The 23,168-nt window shown below is 34.8% G+C and overlaps 1 protein-coding gene and 1 pseudogene across 4 annotated transcripts; both read right to left on the bottom strand.

The window, feature by feature from the left end:
* Positions 1-1,211: 1,211 nt before the first annotated feature.
* AGR3 (anterior gradient 3, protein disulphide isomerase family member) lies at positions 1,212-22,921 on the bottom strand. Of its 4 annotated transcripts, none has more exons than XM_015133931.3 (9): positions 22,878-22,921; positions 21,661-21,692; positions 20,095-20,230; positions 15,691-15,754; positions 4,431-4,483; positions 3,815-3,891; positions 3,188-3,251; positions 2,325-2,408; positions 1,212-1,430 (listed from the first exon to the last, which is right to left on the bottom strand). In XM_015133931.3, exons 3-9 carry the CDS (start codon positions 20,198-20,200, stop codon positions 1,381-1,383), a joined length of 498 nt encoding a protein of 165 aa, XP_014989417.1. In that variant the 5' UTR covers positions 20,201-20,230; positions 21,661-21,692; positions 22,878-22,921; the 3' UTR covers positions 1,212-1,380. The 4 variants fall into 4 exon arrangements, with proteins under 4 accessions (XP_014989417.1, XP_077853120.1, XP_001104313.1 ...); XM_077996994.1 differs by having other exon boundaries at positions 20,095-20,227; XM_001104313.5 differs by lacking the exon at positions 21,661-21,692.
* On the bottom strand, positions 5,976-8,335 carry LOC106997512 (cell cycle checkpoint protein RAD17 pseudogene; annotated as a pseudogene).
* Positions 22,922-23,168: the final 247 nt, after the last annotated feature.

Genomic DNA, 23,168 nt, shown 5'->3' with positions numbered 1-23,168 from the left:
CAAACTCCTGATCTCAGGTGATCCTCCCATCTCAGCCTCCCAAAATTCTGGGATTACAGGTGTAAGGCACTGTGCCCAGCCTCTAAAATATTTTCTACCTTCTGATAATTACTCCCAGCTGATTTTGGGATTTCTATTAGCAGAATTTTTTTCTTCTTGTTGTTATTTAAATAAATAGAAGACATGGTATTAACTCTCTGGAGGCTTCCTGTGGAGAACTGAGTTGATGATTGGATATTTGATCATTTCAGAATAAATATAATCCTTCCCTACTAGTTAATTGGAGAATTCTTCAATTTTCCTGAAGTAGTTACACTTTCTTAAAATTATTAGAAGTTTTAAAGTATCTACCCACTAATTAAGAAAAACATGTAGCTGGATGCAGTGGCTCAGGCCTGTAACCCCAACACTTTGGGAGGCTGAGGCAGGTGGATCACCTGAGGTCAGGAGTTTCAGACCAGCCTGGCAACATGGTGAAACCCTGTCTCTATTAGAAATACAAAAATTAGCCAGGTGTGGTGGTACACACCTGTAATCCCAGCTACTTGGGAGGTTGAGGCAGGAGAATTACTTGATGGGTGGCGGCGGGGGCACAGAGGTTGCAGTGAGCCAAGACTGCACCACTGCACTTGAGCCTGGGCAACAGAGCAAAACTTTGTCTCAAATAAATAAATAAATGTAGTTGAATTTTAAAAATATAATTAGGTTTTAAATGTCTGTCTTAGTGTAAAGTAAGAAAAGAAGTAAGTGGTTAATGCTGCAATATGTAGCTAAAATTTAAAATCACAAGTGGGCAGAGATTTATCTACTTTTTTTGGTAACATGGAGATCATTTATGACCTGGGTTGGCAGGTATGGTACAGTGGAGGAGACAGAATTAAAATTAGATTAGTTGGTGGTTGGACCGGGAACAGTGGCTCAGGCCTATAATCTCAGCACTCTGGCAGGCCAAGGTTGGAGGATTGCTTGAGCCCAGTTCGAGACCAGCCTGGGCAACATAGTGAGACTGCATCTCTACCAAAAAAAAAAAAAAAAAAAAAAAATTAGAAAATTAAAAATAAAGTTAGATTAGTTGATGGAGTGAAGGAGAGGTGAAGAAATAGAGACAAACCTTATAGGTACCTCTTATTTAGGTCCTCCTGTCTCCACTATTACTCTTGGCAGGCTTTCTTTGCTACTGATGAGGCAGAAATAAAACTATATTGTCAGTCTCAGATTTAAAAAACATTCATTTTAATAGGACTATTGCAAACACATTAAAAAACTAAACAGTAATATTACAAAATCTATATACTTGCACATTTAATATTTGTCAATGTGCCAGAGGTTTTCTTCATTCAATTTGACTTCTTCGAAGTGAAGGCATTTTTCCATCATCCCTTATAACTCTGATTGAATAAGTCTTAATGCTTTCTTCATGTTTTCTATCACTGAAATAAGAATTAATATATATTATGCTATTAACAAATGAAAGTATAAATGCTATGATCTATTAACTCTAGAACCTGAAATTGACCCAATAGCTTTGAAAACTTGAGAATTCATCTGTGACATTAAGGAATATGCTAAAAGTGTACATGTAAATTTAGGGATTAGACCATTGAGAGCTGGTTGGTCAACTTTATGTTGAATAATTTCATTAGAGGGGTTTTGAGGAATACCTCTTTTATTTTTTAATGGATCATTTTGTATTAGTATTGCCAGATCTTACAGGCACAGTTGTCTTACTAAATGTGGTTGACAATGAATGTTGTAAAAAATAGATTTGGCCAGGCATGGTAGGTCATGCTTCTAATCCCAGCATTTTGGGAGGCTGAGGTGGGAGGATCACTTAAGGCCAGGAGTTTGAGAACAGCCTGGGAAATAGACTAAGACCCTGTCTCTACGAAAAAAAAAAAAAAAAAAAAAGAGAGGATTAAAGTCCTAAGTAAGACTGTACCTCCTTGCTTATAGGCATTAAAGAAAGATGAAATGATTTTACTATCATTTGAGGAAATCACATGAGATCTTTGATACTAGGAGAATGGACTCTCTCAAGTTTCTGTCATTTTAATGTGTACTATATTCTTTTTAGTGATCTCAGAATTTAGTAATCATAAAAGCCCTTAGGCATCCCTGTTAAAATAGATTCTGAGCTACCCCCAAAATTCTGATTTTGGTGGGAGCCAGAAGTTGGCGTTTTAAACACCACCACTAGCCTCAGTGATTCTGGTGTGTAGATAGCACTGTTTGTGGAGAAGCACTGATGTAGGGCATCATTGTCCCTTAACTAACAGTCAGGGGTCAGCTATGACCACTGTTTCAGATCGTTTGTGAATACTTACATAGGGGTAAATCCTGAGGTTCATATGTGTACAATCTGTTAGAGTATCTTCCAGCTATATCAGCTCTGACTGTTAAAGAAGGGTCTGTCAAGAAAAAAACCGAGTCAGTAAAGTATAATTTAGCATGTTCTTTTTTTTCACTCTTGTGAAAATTTTATTATTATTATTTTATATTTGGGGGTTATGTGTGCAAATTTGCTACATAGATATATTGTGTGATGGTGAAGTTTGGGCTTCAACTGAACCCAACACCCAAATATTGAACATAGTACCCAACAGTTAGTTTTTCACCCTTTGGCCCCATCCCTCCTTCCCTTGTGTTGGAGTTCCTGTTGTCTATTGTTCCCCTTTTTATGTCCATGTGTAACCAGTGTTTAGCTCCTATTTATACGTGTGAACATGCACTATTTGGTTTTCTGTTTCTGTGTTAATTTGCTTAGGATAATGGCCTCTGGCTACATCCATAAAATGTTCTTAAAATTATTTTTATTTCTTAATCTAAAACAAATGTCAAGCAAATTTATAAGCAGAATTAGTTTTCATACATGTCGGTTCATGATGAATTAACCTGAATTCTCCTTTTAGTGTGTCATAGATCTCTGTCAATCTAGTCTGGGGCAGTGTATTGAAAGTACATTGGGATATAGATTTAATAGCATACGTGCTTTGAAAAAATATTTAAAATTTTCAAATTGCAGAGATAGTGGATTTTGGTTGTAGAACTGACAAGAGCTGATATTGATTGGATTAGAAATGACTTCTCTTTAAAAAGAATAGTACTTGAACCAGCATTTAAAAATAAAAGCAAGAATGCTGACTTCTACTAATTTTGTAGATCCGATGAAATGAGATCACATACATACCTACAAACATGATTCTAGGCACATATTGCCCATCAGGTGATAAATTCTTATCAGTGGTTTCATGCTAGCAGAAGAAAAAAAAAACAATGTTATTGGATTCATTTGTTTTTGATAGTTTCAAGATGATTTTGTGTGAACTAGACTGTCAGTAAATTCTATTTTGGCCTTTTATAATTCCACATAACTTCCTCTATTAACCAACATTTAGCTCTTTGTGCTTTAAAAATAGAAAAAAAGGAGGCCGGGTGTGGTGGCTCATGCCTGTAATCCCAGCATTTTGGGAGACTGAGGTGAGTGGATCACCTGAGGTCAGGAGTTTGAGACCAGCCTAACCAACAAGGTGAAACCCCATCTTTCCTAAAAATACAAAAATTAGCTGGGCATGGTGGCAGGTGCCTGTAGTCCCAGCTACTCGGGAGGCTGAGACAGGAGAATAACTTGAACCAGGGAGGCTGAAGTTGCTGTGAACCCAGATCGCACCACTGCACTCCAGCCTGGGCGACAGAGCGAGACTCCATCTGAAAAAAAAAAAAAAAAAAAAAGAAAAAGAAAAAGAAAAAAAGAAAAAAGGGATTCAAATTTTCCATGAAATTATAATATTAAGAAAACATCATAAAGTTTATGTACCATAAGGTTTAGCATGATGAACTTATTCTGAGCCATTTCTTGTATTTCTTCATTTTGGGAAAATACTTGTTTTAGTGCTATAGGGGAAAACAAAATTGTCTGTTAGTTTTAAGGATCAAGAGAACTTTAATGTAGCATAGCAAAATAAAGCTAATATTTAGCATTTGTTTGCATATATAACTCAAGTGTAAATATTAATAGTTCATTGGCCTATTGCCACTTTGCAATGAGGGACAGTCTGTTCAAGGAGACATCAAAGGATAATCACAGTGAAGACACTAGTTTTATAATTTTATGTAACTCATTGACTCATTGGTTAAGACAACAACTTTTTTCTTTCAGTGTTTCTCCACCCTCTCAGCTCACCCCTCTCTTTTCATGGGAAGAAGAGGAATATCTAATTTCTAAGGGGATATAATAGAAATATTCAGTAGATTGGTAACAATCATTGTGGTCTTTAAGCACTTTAATAAAATGATGGTACTCTGGCAGTTGTCTAATTTTTTTTTTTAATGAGATTTGCTGAGTGCCTTCTTAGCTATTATTACCAGGTCACTTTTCCTATTTTATATTGGAAAATTATGTATTATAATAAGAGCTCAGGGACTAAAATTACCTTGGGAGTATTGACAATCTTCCAGGTGATGAATAACCATTAATGGCTTCTTACTAAACAAAGAAAGTATGGAATTAAGTCAAATGATTAACTTTGAGTCAAAACATACAGTGGAGTTAGATTTGAAGTTTTATTAGTTTCAATAAGACTTACAGTAGTAACTCAGATTTACAAATCATAGCACTGTAGTCAATAGCAGTGTTACTCTATTTGTGGCCCCAGAACTGACAGTATCAGTATCACTAGGTAGCTTATTAGGAACTTAAATTCAAAGGCTCCATTCCAAAATTAGCTGGGCGTGGTGGCGTGAGCCTATAGTCCCAGCTGCTCTGGAGGCTGAGATATGAGAATCACTTGAACCCAGGAGGTGAGGTTGCAGTGAGCCAAGATAGCACCACTGCACTTCAGCCTGGGCGACATAGCGAGACTCTGTCTCAAACAAACAAAAAACCAAAGGCTTCATCCCAGACCCACTCAATCAGAATCTTTGGGGTGAGGGGTGGTTTCAGGCATCTGTAGTTTAACAAGCTTATTAGGTAATTCTTATGTACTCTATAGTGCAGTTAGAGAAAATCAATCGTGTATCCAGAGATAAAGGGATATTATGAACAATGTATTCATTTCCAATGAACACTTAGTGTAAGATTTCAGGAAAGTCAAAGACTTAAATGTAGTTTTTAAAAAAGTTTTACAAAAAAGCTGTTAATATTTGGCTATTTTCATATCCTTTCATTCTGGCACATTGTAGAATGTACAGACAACATAAGTGGAAGTTTCCTAGTTAATACATTTTTGGGGGGTCATTTTGATTTTAACCATAAAAAAGTGAAAAAGATAAAAATTCTTCCTCCTCCTGCTGACTTCTATAACTATGCTGTATTACTTTTCTTTATATTTTCTCCCAGAGGTTTTCAGGTCATATAACTGAAAATCTATATGAATATATATATATTGTATATACCCAGATGCATGTTCATATTTATGTGCATGTATTTCTTTCTAAAAAACAAAAATACTAGCACACAAGTATCTACATTTTGCTTTTAAAATATAACATATATCTTAGTTATGCCACTATTCTTTTATATTATATTCTATTATATGAATATATTTTATCTTATTAGTCCCCCCAAAGATGGATATTTAAATTGTTTCCAATCTCTTGTATTTAGATTGTTCCTAAACATTTACATTTGTACACTTATTTGGTAAACATGCTGGTTCTTTTTAAGGCACAGTTTCTTTACACTCATAATTGCATACTAAACTCTTATATAGTTCATATTTACAACCTGCCGTAACATTTTTGCATTCTGAATTAGTCCTTCATATTTTGATATTTGGCATAATGTTCAAACACACTTTATACACACTGACCTCTCCTTAAACCACTCATAGATTTAATAAATCCTACAGAAAAACATTCAGAGATTATTTGAAGGCTTGATCTTCAACCACTCACAGATTTAATAGATCCTACAGCAAAACATTCAGAGATTATTGGAAGGCTTGATCTTCTATTTACTTCAAGATGACAGAATAGTTAGTTTCTCGAGATGAAATACTACGAGAATGGAGAATTAACAAACTGTTGTGTAATTCATCAGAGAAGCATATTAACTCTGCTGAAGTACCACTGAATGAAACAAAAATGAATCTGTGAAGTAGCAATCGGATTGGCAGGCTGGCTTCTATGTCCCATCACTCTCATGGTCTTCTGTTATTATGTTTTCTTCCATGTCTCCTTAGGCTGAAAAGGGCTGAGGCTGGCTGGCAGGCAGTTCACTGGCACTATTCTGACTCAGAGGAAGAGACCAGGTTTCTGGCTCTGTGTCCTGAGCGGGTTCACCCAGAGATTCCTCTGCAGAATGCCCTCCATTAAGCTGGGCTTCATCTCCACTGTCAGGGTCGATCATTCCATGTTCCTTGTCAGTCAGGGCTTTCATTTTCAATCTTCCAAAGTGTTGCTTTTTCAATCTTCCAAAGTGTTGCTTCAGAGGGAGCCTTCCAATATCTTGGATAAAAGAAATCTGAGCTTGATTTCTCATCGGAATGGTTAGTAGAGCAAGGTATGACAGTAGCTGAGTTTGGAGGCATAAAGCTGGTGCGCAGAAGTCAGGAAAAAGTGCTTTTGCTGCCAGGCAATTTTCCCGATACTTTTTATTTATTAGAAACCACTGGGTTGTGTGCAAGGGTCAAAAACTTGCTCCTCCTCCTTGGCAATGAGCATATCCTCGGGCTTTGTTGGAATGTATCACACCTCTCGTAGCTATAGCTGTCCTATATTTCCTGAGTAAAGAGTGTGTATTCCAGTCACCACTGAGGATATCTACAAAACTTAGAAATTCACTGGCTCTCACAATATCATCAATTTCATGAAGAAATCTATGTAGTTTTGGTGAAGATATAAATTAAATAAGTCTCCTGGCATATGTGACATTTCTACTACCTCCTCAGGTTCAACAAGTATGTATCCCGATCATATTCTGATAAATGAGAGGGCAACCGAGGTGAGTCTAATTCTGTTAAAGATGCTCTTTTATGGTATAGGATTTTCCTCAAAGATCGGAATAGAAACAGAGAAACATTTTTGCCACCAATAACTTGGACCTCTTGATTTTCAAAAACCCTATCAGGTTTTTTTTTTTTTCGTTTTGATTTTGACAGCACAGCATTCAATTTTAAAGACGTTCTTTTTTTCCTTGGCCATAAGTTGTTTTCCCCTTTTGAAGAAGAAATCTGGAGGCTGTTTATTGCACTTCTCATATCACCAGAACGTCCTTGACAGAGCAACTCTAGAGAAGTTTTGTCAGGGACAGTAATTTTTCTTCCACTCTTGTTAGCTTCTATACTCACTATTTGATTAAGAAATTTCATCATAATTGTTGGTGCCACAGGGTTGAAACTAATATTTGAGATAGAACACTCTTCCTAGATTTCTTTGGGAAACAAGAAACTTTGATTATTATCACCACTGAGACTGTCAGAGATTATAAATGTAAGAGGACATCCATCAATCTTCACATACTTCCTTAGAACTTCATGTAAAGTATGAGAATCCCGATAAAACTGGTTAGGTAAATCTTCAACCAGAATTATCTTTTTATCAGCTCTCAGATAGATCAGTAAGCATGTGTAACTTGTTATACTTTGTTGCTCTTAGTAGAAACTTTGAAAACTGCTATCTGAGACTGATAGGGAAACGTACCGAAGCTTGATTCAGTATGAAACATTTCCTTGAAATCATCTTTTTGGAAGTCTGGTAAAACTGGATTAATCCACTCTTGTACTTGAATACCATGCTTATTTGATAGTATTTTTTGGTAGTTATTGTTTCACATCCAGGAGGACCTGTTATTAATAAAATAGATCCATCCTGTTATGGTTGCCTTTCTAAGACTTGAGCTTTTTACCAGGTTTCAACTTCTTCAGTTTTCTTTTTATGCACAGCAAGTGCATGCTAAATTTCTGGTTTATATTTATCTACCCATGATTCATTTTCAGACAGATAGTCTTTTGAATTTTCTAAACCATAAATCTGTTCTAAGGAAGATAGACTTCCTATTTTTCTAGCTGGAAATAATCCTACTTTCTAATGTAGAAGGCTAATTTTTTCTCTATGACTTGAGTTATTCACACCTAATGATGTGGCAGTAATAGTAGAGATGACTCTACACTCTAGAAAATCATTGAAAGATGGGTCATCCAGTCTGTTACCTTTGTGGAAGATACCTTTGGTCTAAGAAAAGTTTTTGACATTATAAGCTGTAATAGTTCCCATCCATAGTATAGGACCTGTAGTACATTAAACTATAATTCACCTCCTTTAAAAAGCAGGTAACTGTTCCTGAAGATGCCAGATTCCTGAAATGAGAGACCATGCTGTTTTTTTAAAATGATTTTGCACATAGATGGGTATGTTTGTGAATACATTTCCAGAAGTAGAATTTCTGGGTCAAAGAGTGTGTGCATTTATAATTCTGATATATACCCTCCATAGAAGCTGTACCAATTCATATTCTCTCTGGTAGTGTGAGCAGTAATTGTTTTTGCTATTCTCACTAAAGCTGGTTATTAGTTTAAATTTTTTTTAATCCAACAGGTGAAAAGAGGGAAATGAATGTGGTTTGTCTTTCTTATAAAAAAGTCAATCTTATATATTTGCGTTACTTATTTTTCTATTCTGTGAACTTTCATATTCTTTGCTCATTTTTTTCTGTTGACTTGTTGACCTTTCTCATATTAATATGGAGCATATTGTATATTAAAGCCACCCTTGTAATATGTGCTGCAGTTTTCCATTTAAAAAATATTTTTCCTTTGTTTACTGTAAGGTTTTGGTTATGCAGAAAATTCCGTGTAATTGAAAATATTAGTCATTTCTTTCAGACTTTTTCTTTTCTCTTCTCCTTTTCTTTGGTTATGCTCAAGCCTAGCAGACAGGACTAGCACAAGGCCAGGGAAGCATCTAGAAGACTAAAATTAGAGGCTTTATTTTTATATCCCAGGTATCTTTCTTGCCTCACTATAATCTTGGCTCTCCCCTATTCCAAGCATTTAAAGAAATAAAATTTTGCAGTAGTATCTTCTAGCACCTTAATGATTTAATTTTCATGATTATATCTTTCTAATTTATTTTTGCATAAATGTGAGATATGGATACAAATTTATTTGTTTTTCCCAGATGGCTATCAACTTCTCTCTGACACTAACTATTATGTAACCTGTCTCCCCTATTCCTGATTTAAAATACCACATCCTGTATTAAAAATTTCCTGTAGTATCTATTTATCTATGGAGTTTGTCAGTTATCAATAATCTATTTACTTATTTATTTGACAAGTAAAAGCTGTATACATTTATGGTGTACGGCATGCTGTTTTGATGTATGTATATTATGCAGTGGTTAAATCAAGCTATTTCACATATGCATCACCTCACATACTTATTTTTTGTGGTGAGAATATTTAAAATTTACTCTCAGCAATTTTCAAGTGTAAAATATATTATTATTAACTATTATTCCCACAATGTACAACAGATCTCTAAAACTTATTTCACTTAACTGAATAATGTGTCCTTTGAGCAAGAACTCCCCATCCTTACCCCCAGACTTTAGTAACCACCATTTTCCTTTGTTTCTATGAGTTTGACTTTTTTAGATTACACATGTGAGATTATGTGACATTTGTCTTTCTGTATCTGGCTTGTTTCACTCACCATAATGTCCTCCAGGTTCTTCTATGTTGTTGCAAATGACAGTGAACATGGGAGTGCAGATATCTCTTAGACATACCGATTTTATCTTTTTGATATATGCCCAGCAGGGAATTTCTGGATCATATCGTAGTTCTATTTTTAATTTTTTGAGTAATCTCCATACATTATGCTTTCCATAATGGCTGTACTAATTTACATTCCCACCAACAGTGTAAAAGGGTTCTCTTTTCTCCACATTCTTGCCAACACTTGCTATTATTCATCTTTTGAATAATAGCCTTTCTAAAAGGAGTGAGGTGGTATTTCATTGTGGAGTTAATTTGCATTTCCCTGATGATTAGTGGTGTTAAGTATTGTTTTTATCTACCTGTTGGCCATTTGTTTGTCTCCTTTTTTTTGAGATGGAGCTTTGCTCTTGTTGCCCAGGCTGGAATGCAACGGTGAGATCTCGGCTCACCACAACCTCTGCCTCCCAGATTCAAGTGATTTTCCTGCCTCAGCCTCCCGAGTAGCTGGGATTACAGGCATGCACCACCATGCCTGGCTAATTTTGAATTTTTAGTAGCGATGGGGTTTCTCCATGTTGGTCAGGCTGGTCTCGGACTCTCAACCTCAAGTGATCAGCCCACCTTGGCCTCCCAAAGTGCTGGGATTAGAGGTGTGAGCCACAGCGCCCAGCCTGTATGTCTTCTTTTAAGAAATGTCTATTCAGGTGTTTTGTCCATTTTTAAAACACAAATTCCATTTTTGTTTTGTTATCGAGTTGAGTTCCTTACATATTTGTCTCTTTTCAGATGTAGGGCTTTCACATATTGTCTTCTATTCTGTTGGTTATTTCTTCACTCTGTTATTGTCTCCTTTGCTGTACAGAAGCTTTTTAGTTTGATGTAATCTCAGTTGTCTATTTTTGCTTTTGTTTCCCATGTTTTTGAGGTCATATAAAAAAAATCATTGCCCAGACTAATGTCTGGGTATATAGAATGATTTTTAAATACTGCTTTAATTTTAAGTGAATTGTGAGCGTCAAAGGAGATAGGCTCTTTGGATAGCTATTCAGAATTTCCTTCTTTCCAATGGCTAAATAGTATTTTGTTATGTACATATACCATATTTTATCAATTCATCTGTTGATGGTCAGAAAAGATACTTGATATAATTTCAGTCTTCTTACATTTGTTAGACTTGTTTTGTGGTCTATCATGTGATCTGTTCTAAAAAATAATCCCTATGCTATTGAGAATGTATCTTCTCTTGCTGTTTGATTAAATGCTTTGTATATGTTTGATAGGTCAATTTGGTCTAAAGTGTAGTTCAAGTCCAATGTTTCCATATTGACTTTTTGGATGATCTGTTCATTGTTGAAAGTGGGGTATTGAAGTCCCTTACTACTGTTGTGTTGTAATCTATCCCTCTTTTCAGATCTATTAATATCTGATATATGTATTTAGGTACTGTGATGTTAGATGAATATATATTTATAATTGTTATACCTTCTTGGTAAATTAATCTGTTTGTTATTGTATAATGACCTTCTTTGTTTCTGTTTACATTTTTTGACTTAAAGTCTGTTTTATCTGATGTAAGTGTAGCTACTTTTTTTTTGGTTTGTTTTGTTTCCATTTGTATGGGATATGTTTTTTGATCCTTTCAACTGCAGTTAATAAGCATCCTTCAAGGTGAAGTGAGGCCCAGCATGGTGGCTCATGCCTGTAATCCCAGCATTTTGGGAGGCCAAGGTGGGAGGATTGCTTGAGCTTAGGAGTTTGAGACTAGCCTGGGCAACATAGTGTAACCCTGTCTCTACCAAAAGTACAAAAATTGGCCCATGTGGTGGCACACATTTGAAGTCCTAGCTACTTGAGAGGCTGAGGCAGGAGGATCGCTTGAGCCTATAGTTGGGTCTTATGAGTTTTTTTTTTTTTTTCCAGGGGGCAGGGGGAATCTGTTTTTTTAATCCATTGAGTCACTCTATGTCTTTTGACTGGAGGTCCAAATCCATTTTCATTCAAAGTTTTATTTCTATACTTTTATTATGTTTTGTTTATTTACAAGTAACATACTGTTTATTATTGCTTTGTAAAATGTTTAATAATGATTAAGGCCTAATCCTTATTGCTCTCTTTTCAGAATGTTCCTAACTATCCTAAATACTCATGTCTATTTTTTAATTTCAGTTTTAGAATTATCTTTAAAAAAAATCTTATTGCAATTTATTGTGATCATCTTAAAAAGTTTTTTAAGTATAGAGAGAATTGGCATTTTTATGATGTTAAGTCTTGCAATCCAAGAATATAATATGCACTGCCATTGGTTTGGAAATTTCTTTTTTCTTTTCAGTGTATTTAGGTTCATATAGATTTTGCACATCTTCTGTCAAGTTTATTCTGGAGTATTTCCTTTTTTGTCATTGTAAATGAGGTATTTTGCAAGTTTTTTTTGGATGTGTTTTTCTATATATAAATACAGTCAATTTTTAAATATCAGTGTATTCCCATCTAATTCAACAGAATTTTTGTTATTCTGAACATTTAAATTTTTAAAGTTTTTCAGGTATATAAATTATCATTTGCAAATAAAGATACTTTTAACTTTTCCTTTCTACATTTTCTACTTTTTCCTCCTATACTTGCCTTAGTTAGTACCTCCAGAAAAATGTTAGTAATTGTTGTGATTATAGATATACTTGTCTTATCCACACTTTAATGGGACACTTCTATTTGTTTTCCCAGTAAACATAACGTGTTCGTTTTTTTTGTTGTTGCTACTGTTGGAATGCTATTTCTTTGTTAGGGTTAATTTAAAGAAATTAATATTGTCAAATGCAAAGTCTTAAAAATTCAAATATAGATGTTTTATCCTATTAATGCATTTTCAGAATTTATGGAGATGAGAGATACTTGTATGGGTTGTCTCCTTATAAATATTAAATTATTTTAATTAGTACATTTCTTAATCCTAAACCACGCTGGCATTATCAGACCAAACCTCAATTTATCAGGGTATATTTTTCAAATGTTCTGCTGGTGCTCCTTACTAATATGTTGTTTGTTTGTTACACTGATATTTGGAAGTGAGATTCTTCTGTAGACTTTTTTCTTTTCTAATACTTGTCCAATATTGAAACAATAGTTAATTTGAAATCTTTCTTCATCTTTAAAGAGTATTGCAATAGAATGTTCTTTAGATATTTCATTAATTTAATAATATGTTTCTCAGCTTTATTCCCAAAGACTCAGTAGGCCTTTAAGAATAAAAACAGTATCATACTTGGTCATTGAGCCTAAAACAGTGTCTGGCACATAGCAATGGACGTTCAAGGAATACTTGACTGATTAATTATAAATTTGGATTTTTAAAAAAGCTACTCAAATTGCTCTGATATTCAAACAGGCAGGCCTTAGAACTGCTGCCCTAAACCTGTTTTCTGTTTAAGCCTGTGTAATGCCTAGTAAGTAATACTACTTTGTTTATATAATATACTCAAAAGCTTGATTGAGTAATAAATTCATTAATACAGAGGTATTTAGAGCTTTCGTTTATAAAATGCATTCTAACAGCAACTATTAGTCCCACTGGCATACAATAGCAGAGCAAATACTTGTGACATCTTTTTGAAAACTAAAATGCCTTCTTTTGATTCTTCTCTGAGGTATCTATATGATCTGTTAAAATTAACGGGGAGTGGAGGATACAAAATCAACACACAAAACCAGTAGCATTTCTATACAACAATAACAAACTAGCTGAAAAAAAGAAACAAGAAAGCAGTGCTATTTACAATAATCACAGAAAGGCCAGGCGTGGTGGCTAATGCCTGCAATCCCAGCACTTTGGGAGGTTGAGGTGGGCGGATCACCTGAGATTAAGAGTTCAAGACCGGCCTGGCCAACATGGTGAAACCCTGTCTCTACTACTAATAAAAAATTATCTGGGCATGGTGGTGTGTGCCTGTAATCCCAGCTACTCAGGAGGTTGAGGCAGGAGAATCACTGGAACCTGGGAGGTGGAGGTTGCAGCAAGCTGAGATCGCGTCACTGTACTCCAGCCTGGGCGACAGAGTGAGACTCCATCTCAAAAAAACAACAAACAAAAACCACACACACACATACATGCACTCACACACACACACACACACACACACACACACTCCTAGGGATATATTAACCAAGGAGGTGAACGATCCCTACAAGAAAAGCTATAAAACATTGATGAAAGAAATTGAAGAGAACACCAAAAGTGGAAAGACATCCCATGCCATAGATTGGAAGAATGAATTTTGCTAAAACGACCATACTACTGGAAGATATCTACAGATTTAATGTAATCTCTATCAAAATTCCAATGACATTTTTCACAGAAACAAAGAAAAAATCTTAAAATTTGTATAGAACCACAACAGACTCCAAATAGTTCAAAGCAATACAGAGTGAAAAGAACAAACTGCAGGCATCATACTACTTGACTTCAAAATATACTGCAAAGCTATGGTAAACAAAACAGCATGGTATTGGTATAAAAACAGACACCTAGACCAATGGAATAGAATAGAGAACCCAGAAATAAATCCACATATTTAAAGTCAGCTGATTTTTGACAAAGGTGCCAAGAATATGCATTAGGGAAAGGACACCCTCTTCAATAAATAGTGCTGGAAAACGTGAATATTCATATGTAGAAGAATGAAACTAGACTCCTATCTCTCACCATATGCAAAAATCAATTCAAAATGAACTAAAGACTTGAATGTAAGACCCCAAACTATAAAACTCCTAGAAGAAAATATAAGGGAAGACCTTCAGGACATTGTTCCCAGCAAAAAAATGTATGGGTAAGACTTCAAAAGCAAATGCAACAAAAACAAAAATAGACAAATGGTACTATGTCACCTGAGAAGCGTCTGAACAGTAAAGGAAACAAAAGAATAAGGGGATAACCTGTAGAATGGGAAAATTATTTGCAAACTATTCATTTGACAAGGGCCTTATATCTAGAATACACAAGGAACTCAAATAACTCAGCAACAAAAAACCCCAAATGATTTGATTTTAAAATGGGCAAAAGATCTGAATAGACATTTCTCAAAAGAAGACACACAAATGGCCAAGGATATGAAGAAACTCTCAACATCTCTAATCATCAGGGGAAGGCAGATCAAACCACAATGAGATATTATCCCACCACAGTTAGAATTGATATTATCAAGAAGACAAAAAATAACAAATGCTGGTGAGGACGCAGAGAAGAGGGAATTCTTATACACTGTTGGTAGGAATGTAAATTAGTACAGCCATTATGCAAAACATATAGAGGATTCTCAAAAAACTAAAAATATAACTACCATATGGTCCAGCTTTCCTACTACTATTTATTTAAAAAATCAGTATATTAAAGAGATATCTGCATCTCCATATTTATTGAATTACTATTCACAATAGCCAAGATTTATAGAATCAACCTAAATGTACATCAATGAATGAATGGATAAAGAAAAAGTGTTACATATTCACAGTGGACTATTACCTAGCCATAAAAAATAATGAAATACTCTCATTCACAGCAGCATGAATGAGCCTGGAGGATGTGTTAAGTGAAATAAGTCAGACATAAAAAGATAAATGCCATGTTCTGACTCATATAGGGTAGCTTAAAAAAAAGTTGTACTAATAGAAGTAGAGAGTAGAACTCTGGTTATTAGAAGCTGGGAAGGGTTCAGAGCTGGAAGAATAAGGAGAGGTTGATTAATAGATGCAAAAATACAGCTAGATAGGAGGAATAAGTTCAAGTAGTCTACAGCACTATAGGGTACATGCAGTTAACGATAGTCTATTGTATATTTTTAAAAAGCGAATAGAGAGGATTTTGAGTGTTCCCACCAGAAAGAAAAGAAATGTTTGAGGTGATACATATGCTAATTACACTGATTTGATCACTACACATTGTGTACATGTATCAGCATATCACTCTATATTCCATAAATATGTACAATTATTATGAGTCTACTACAGATAAAAGGAAAAAAATGAGCTGAGAGACATGTTACCTTTTTTGAGCATAAAAGAGACCTTCTTCATAAGTTTGTACCCAAGTGATGTCATCTCCCCATCCTGAAATAGAAGAGAGAAATCAATGCAGTAACCCAGAACTAGAGACGAGCTCTGAAATGGGTATCTAATAATCAGATATCTACCTACAGATATTTAACTAAGCCTTTAAGCTGTTGGCTGATATATGGTGCAGAGGACCCACAATTTTCACTAGATATGGAGGTGGTTTCCCTTTATGTTGTAGTACTGAGGTTTTGCTACTGTATTTCAAACCTTGAGGCCCATGGCCTTGAAGCCAGTAAGTGCTTAATAAATATTGTTATGATTAGAGCTGATTGAAAGGACATCTTTGGATAATGTAAAAGCTCTGGCTTTAGGAATGTTTGGAAAGTAACAGTTCATCTTTGCATACTTCGTAAGATTATTAGGAATCCTTTGGGCTATACTCTACAATGCCCTCCTATTTTGGGTCCCAAGAGATGCTGACCTCTTCTAAGTCAGTATACGTTGTGAAATAAAGGAATTCTGAATTTTGCTTTGAATTCTGACATGGAAAAAATTCTTGTGTGGGAATTTCATGGCCGAGAGACATAATAAAACACATGTGTTTTGGAAACACCCAAAAGAATGGAGAGAAAAAACAGAAAGCAATAAATATAGAGAGAACCCATTAGCCTTAAAGAAATGGTATGATTATTTGGGAATGTGTATTAGCAATTAAAGAATAAGATCATCAAGGAGAAGAATGCACAGAACCTCCAAAAACATTACTGAGTATTTTCAGAAAGTGTCTCAGTCTATCAATGAGAGAGATTGAATTAATGTGAAAATTAGCAATATTTGGAAGTCAGTTTGGGCCCAGATTTTCACGTACATTTCAAATGTTGTCAGACCACAGTTTCTGGCTTTAATGTCATGGTAAATATGATAATAATTTGAAAAATATGATTCCATGATTTTTGCTTGTTTGTTTTTCATGTTTGTTTTCTGGTGACAGCTTTATTGAAATAAAATTAATACACCAATACAACTCACCTATTAAAAATGAATACTTTTGGCCAGGTGTGGTGGCTCATGCCTGTAATCCCAGCACTTTGCGAGGCTGAGGTGGGTGGATCGTTTGAGGTCAGGAGTTCAAGACCAGCCTAGCCAACATGGTTAAACCCCGTCTCTACTAAAAATACAAAAATTAGCTGGGTGTGGTAGCATGCACCTGTAGACCCAGCTACTTGGGAGGCTGAGGCAAGAGAATCCCTTGAACCTGGGAGGTGGATGTTGCAGTGAGCCAAGATTGCACCACTGCACTCCAGCCTGGGTAACAGAGCAAGACTCCATTTCAAAAAAAAAAAAAAGAAAGAAAATGTATACTTTTTTCAGTATATCCACGAAGTTGTGTAACCATCATCACAATCAATTTTAGAACATTTTCATCTCCTCAAAAAAACCCGCTATACCATTTAGCTATCACCTCCTCCCCATTTTCTTCAACTGCCACAGCCCTAAGAAACCCCTACTCTACTTTCTGTCTCTATAGATTTGCTTATGCTGGACTTTTCATATAAATGGAATCACACAATATGTAGGCTTTTGTGACTAGATTTTTTCACTCAGCATAACCTTTTTAAGGTTCATCCATATAGTGACATGTATTATTATTTAATTCATTTTTTTATGGTCAAATATTATTCCATTGTATGGATATACCACATTTTATTTATTTGTTCATCAGTTAATGGATATTTGGGTTGTTTCCACTTTTTCTCTTTTATGAATAATGCCACTGTGAACATACATAGGCAAGTTTTTGAGTGGTATATGTTTTCATTTATCTTGGGTATACACCTAGGAGCGGAACTGCTGAACAAATGGTAACACTATATTTAGGTTTTTGAGGAGCTGTCAGGTTATTTTCTCAAGTGGCTGCATCATTTTATATTCTTACCAGCAATGTTTTTGGGTTTTTTTTTTTTTTTTGCCTGATTTAAAATTTTAACATTGAAAAACATCTCTTGTTAGTTTAATGCCACATCTTAACAGGAACTCTTGCTCTCTGTAATAATCCTGAAAGATGCTCTTTCCAACTTTGGTTGAACACATGCAATATCTATACACCACATTTTGCGTTAAGTAAAAGTTATTCTAAAACAGCAAGTGAGACTAGGCCTCTGCTTAATTTTCCCTCTTCTGATGCAAATATCATTCAATGCTGGAGTATTAGCAGTGGGGAAAATTTCTGTTCTCTGCTCCTGCTCAATTTGGTTCCACAAACAGTAAAGGAACATCTGCTGCATCACTTACTCCACAAAGCAGTGGGAATACAAATATAGACAATATAATCCCTATTCTCAAAAAATTCTCCGAAGCCCTGTAGGAAAGCCATATTGCATTATAATAATTTTTTATATACTCTGTTATAATCACAATAGGTCAAAGCTGGTACAGTTTAAATGCACCTCATGGCTTCTGCTCATTACTCTAATTCTATCCCTATCTCTGTCCCTGGCTATGTTTTCTTGTCTTTTGAGATTTTATTCATTTATCTAACATATATTTATTAAGTATTTACTATCTGCCAAGCACTGGACTAGGTACTCAGCAATTCTGATTCAAAGGAAGTTGGGATTTTCTTGGATCACTGTATGCGTATGTATTTTTTCTCCCTGAATCTTCTACTACCTTTTTCTAATTAATCTTCCTTTTCTTCTTACTTCCTTCTCTACTTAACTGGTGCTACCCTGTGCTCTAAGGGGCTCCATATGCTACTCTGTGTACTGTATCCAAACTCCTCCCACTCACCCCTACCTTTAATCTTCATTCATTCTGAGCCTCATTCTCTCCGTTGTTTACCATGTAGCAATAGATGGTAAAAGACTTTGCCAAATATAAACCAATTCTCAGTAATGGTGTTCTCAGCTAATATCAGTAATCTTCTGTGTTAAATTAGTTTCTTATCAATTGAAATAACAGAACCTTTAAGTTGTTTAAAATAGAGCATACAAATGTAATATATTTTTCAAAACATTCAACAAGAGTTTTAAATAAATATTTAGAAGTGAGCACACAGAATGTTGATGCTTTGTGGTACAGTTATCACAGTGCTGCTTAATGCAGACCTGGAAAATCTTTAAGGGCAATAACTAGTTTAGTCTTTGGCACTTTAAGGCTACTGAGCTCATTGTTTTGCAACAATTATGCTTATATAGAGAGACAGAGTTATGTTTAGGAAAATATTTCAACTTTTTCATTCATCTCTTTTGCAAAAATATATTGACTTTCTGTATATATAGTTTGTGTGCTTGTTAAGCTGAAGTAGAGTTAATTAGCTTAGGTAAACATTGATGAGCACTTGGCTGGCACTCAGTACATCTGTTAAGAAATGAATGTACTTGGGAAGCAAGTCAATCTTTTAGAATTTGAAATTATATAATATATATCTATAACTATAGCATATATTTATATATAATTTATTATATATTTTAACAAATGTATACTATTGTATATTATATATAATTTATATGTTATTATTATAATATATGATATATATATATTAGAGATAGGAACAGAATTATTTGTTCCCACATGGTTATTCAAAACTAGCAGTATTACTACAAGGCACTTGACCACTATTTGCAGTAGTAATGTGAATGGAGCAAACAAATAGTCAAGTACTTGGTGGTAATACTGATAATTTTGAACAGCTATGTGGGGACAAATAATTCTGTTCCTACTTCTGTTACTTAGAGATATAGAAACCAATGTTGAGAATTTTTTCTTTTATAAAATGTTTCTTTACAGATGAATATGTATTTGTTTCTTAGGCCAAAGTAAAACAGTAAATACAAAAAGAAATGTTTTCTAAACATGTAGCCAATGGCAATCCTTGATTATGTCTAAAACCACTGTCTTCCAGAGTCAATATAGCAAAGACTTGGGTACCCCAAATTCTCAGGGTTTGGGGTACAGTATAATTTTCTGGGAAGGCTTATATAAAATCATTCCAAATTATTATTATTATTTTTTTTTTGGAGGACTGGGAAATAGAGGACTGGGAATTGGAGCAAATTTTGAGGAACCTTAAATTGCTATTAGGACACCAATATGACATAGCAATCAATCATTATTTTCTAGGACTCTGCCTATCAAAGTTATAGGCAGCAAGTCAATTCTCCATTATTTTAGCAAAAGATAATGCAAACTTATGTTATTGTTTGCTAGTTGATTTGATTCACTGCCTAAAATAAACTGATTCCTTCTGTTTTTAAAAATCCATTTTGAAGTCACACACAACAAAAATCATTCAGTTAGTTGAATTTGTTTTATAATTTTATAATTAGACCATGAGATATTTTAAAAAGCAATCCAAATGACTGAGTTTAGAAAATAAAATGAGATTACAGCACCTCTTGAGAGTGTCTGAGGAGGCCTCTTTTCCTTCTTTATTGCAATGGCAAGGTTGGAAGAAACTGCGACGAGTAAGAGGCAGAGAGCCAAAGCTGAGTGTAGCATCGTGTCTTCTAGAGAATCTCTCAGAAGAAGCTAGATGACAGAAAGGAATTCTCAGAATCTAGTGAGTTGCTTCAAGCTATTATTAAAAGATATTTGCTAAGAGTTGGACCAATACTGTGACGACAGACTGTTCTGCTTTTTTGATTTGACATGGTATAACCAACCACATAGAACTTTCATTCACATTTTATTTTTAAAATACTTAATCAACTCAATACATGCTCAGTTGGTGAGAAGTCACGTTCTGAGCATCCTGGGCATAGTGCTGTATAATTAAAAGACAGCTGGTTCAGGGCACACAAAGCCTGCTTCTGAATCGCCCTGTAGTGTTCACACCACCAAGATGAAACTCAAATAAGATTATGTTTTTTAATGTCTTGTAAACTATAAAGTGACTTTTAGCATGCAGAAATATTCTTTGCCTTTTGATTCTCCTGTATCTAGTAGGTCAAAACATTTTGACTCTATACCAAGATAAGATTATACATGAACAAATATTGCTTAAAATAGAAATCAGAGGAAAAATAGAATATGGAGGATTCTTGTCCTTCAGTTCCTTTATAGTTTCTTACCTTTCTCATCCTTTCAACAATTAATCAGAATTTTGCCCTTCAGTTTATAATACAGCTCTTTATAAAAATAAAATACTGTCATATTACTATACATTAGACATATGTATAGAGAAGCGTAGACGTGCCATGATTACATTCTCTCCTGGTTAGCTAGAATTCAAACCAATTCTTAACTCAATGTGAGTCTTTTATACTTTGCGCATTAAGATAAAAACTAAAGTCCAAAGTTGGACCTGATCTGGATCTGGTCATAAACCACTTGATAAATATATTACAGGAAGTCTGTAATACTTGTGAGATGTTTAGTTACAGCATTAGCATATAAAACTCATTTGAAAATGGTTGGCGCATGCAGTTTTGAAACTTTACCTCAAAATATAAAATAAATATACAGATATCCTTCACATTTATTTAAAGTTCCTTTAAGATGTCTTTCCTATTGACTTACATTATTTAGTATTGAATTTGTCACCAAAATAGTAAAATTTCCTTAGCCAAGCGAGTCTCCTGCCTTGGTCTCCCAAGTAGCTGGGGTTATAGGTGTGTACCACCACACCTGGCTAATTTTTCTATTTTTAATAGAGACGGGGTTTCAGCATGTTGGCCAGGCTGGTCTCAAACTCCTGACCTCAAATAATCCACCTGCTTCAGCCTCCCAAAGTGCTGGGATTACAGGGGTGAGCCACAGCTCCCGGCCTCCTTTCGTCTCCCCTCCTCTCCCCTCCTTTCCCCTCCTCTCCCCTCCTTTCCCCTCCCGTCCTCTTCCGTCCTTTCTTTCCAGGCATATAAAAACCCTGTTAAATAATGATCATGGTGCCTGATAAGGATTTCAGTTTAAGTTTCCATAACTTATTAAGCCATAAAACATTTCAGAATGTCATCTTGTACCTTAAGGCCTCGGTCATCTTGTACTTTAAAGACTGAAACAAAGAAAGGGTGGATTTTAGTAGAGGACAGGGACATTTGACTCTGGAACATGAAACCCAACCCAGCAAAGGCAGCCATAGTTAGACAGGTTGGGAGTTGCAGTGGAGGAACTGAAGTAACCATCTAGGACAGGATCTTAACCTGAATCCAGCAGGCTTCTAGAAGGCCTGTGGATGAGCTACAGAAGGCTCAAAACCCCTGGAAATTGCATGCAAAATTTTATCTGCCTGTTCCTTTTCCATGGGAATAGGGTCCAAAACTTCATTAAAATTCTTCCAGGGATCTTGGATATAAAGAAGAGTTAAGAAAAGTCAATCTGGAGGGCACTTTAGAAAGATTTTTCTATGTTAGGTACAGAGACAAGCAGGTGGAATCTGCATTTTAAAAAAGAAAAAGCATAACTTCATCATTTTTGCTATTTTAAAGCTGCCAAGCTTAGAGTTAGGTGGGAACATTTTTTTCCTTAAAATTTCAAATATTTATGTATTATTGTCAAATACTTTCTAATTAAAAAATAAAAATCTTGGTTTTCTGGTTTTACATTGATAAATTATAAAATAGGTATTAAATATATTCTGTGACAAAGCAGTACAACTTGTACATTATAGATTTTGAATAAATAATGCTTTCCTTGGTAACATACACTGTAAATTGCTGAGGGTCCTTTAGAATCAGTTGCAAGGTTAAGATACTTGGGGGAACACAGATAAATATGGCATGGTTACAGGCCTATAGCAGCTTAAAATGCATTTGGGAGGCATATAACCATATGCCAGAAATTAGGTTGTATAAACATTGGTCAATTAGCATTTTCTGACATTAGTATTTTATTTTTCAAAAGTAATTTAACATAAGTAACTGATATTATAAGCACCTATATTTTAAAATAAAACAAGACTTAAAAGACTATAAAGAAGAGCTATTAATACTTGTAGAATAATTTTTAAAGAGTTGTTTTTGTGGTTGATGTCAATTTATTCTAATACCATTAATATAAATAGAGATAAAACTATGAAACTAGCAAAGGAAATCCAGTTCGGTAAAAGAAGAAAATTAAAAATTCATTTCACTTTCCCAGCCTTTACTGAAAGCTTCACTTTTATATAGCAAAAGGTGATTATTTAAATATTGCAAAGCTTGACCACTGATTAAGTAATCTGGAAACTTTGCTTGCTTACCTGACTTGGCCAGTGCTCTTGTTGGAAATGTACTCTGGATGTTTCTGGTTAAAAATGGGTGTGGATTTATAGACACACACACACACCTGACCTACAACCTCACCTGCATAGAAACAAGAGCATAGTTACCGGAAAACAAACTTTAGAAAGTAGGCTGGTCTGAAAAACTCTGTGCTTCTTTCCAGTTCTCATGCTTCTCACACTAACAAAGCGCTTTTCTTTTTCTCTAAATTCAGATTGAATGTCCTCATAAAATGAGGTTAAATACCATCTTTGTGGTTCTTTCTCTTT

Source organism: Macaca mulatta, chromosome 3 (genome assembly GCF_049350105.2).
Source record: "Macaca mulatta isolate MMU2019108-1 chromosome 3, T2T-MMU8v2.0, whole genome shotgun sequence".
NCBI lineage: Eukaryota > Metazoa > Chordata > Mammalia > Primates > Cercopithecidae > Macaca > Macaca mulatta.
The sequence above is the reverse complement of the archived record's forward strand: the minus strand, read 5'-3'. Positions and strand labels throughout refer to the sequence as shown.

Bases quoted from the DNA above. Each gene is read 5' to 3' on its own strand.
- AGR3 (XM_015133931.3), bottom strand. From the start codon at position 20,200: ATGCTACACTCAGCTTTGGCTCTCTGCCTCTTACTCGTCGCAGTTTCT. The intron at 15,755-20,094 runs GTGCTGTAATCT...CTTCTATTTCAG, and splicing joins TCCTCAGACACTCTCAAGAG to GATGGGGAGATGACATCACT. The intron at 3,892-4,430 runs GTAATTTTAGTC...TTTCCCCTATAG, and splicing joins AGATTGTCAATACTCCCAAG to CACTAAAACAAGTATTTTCC.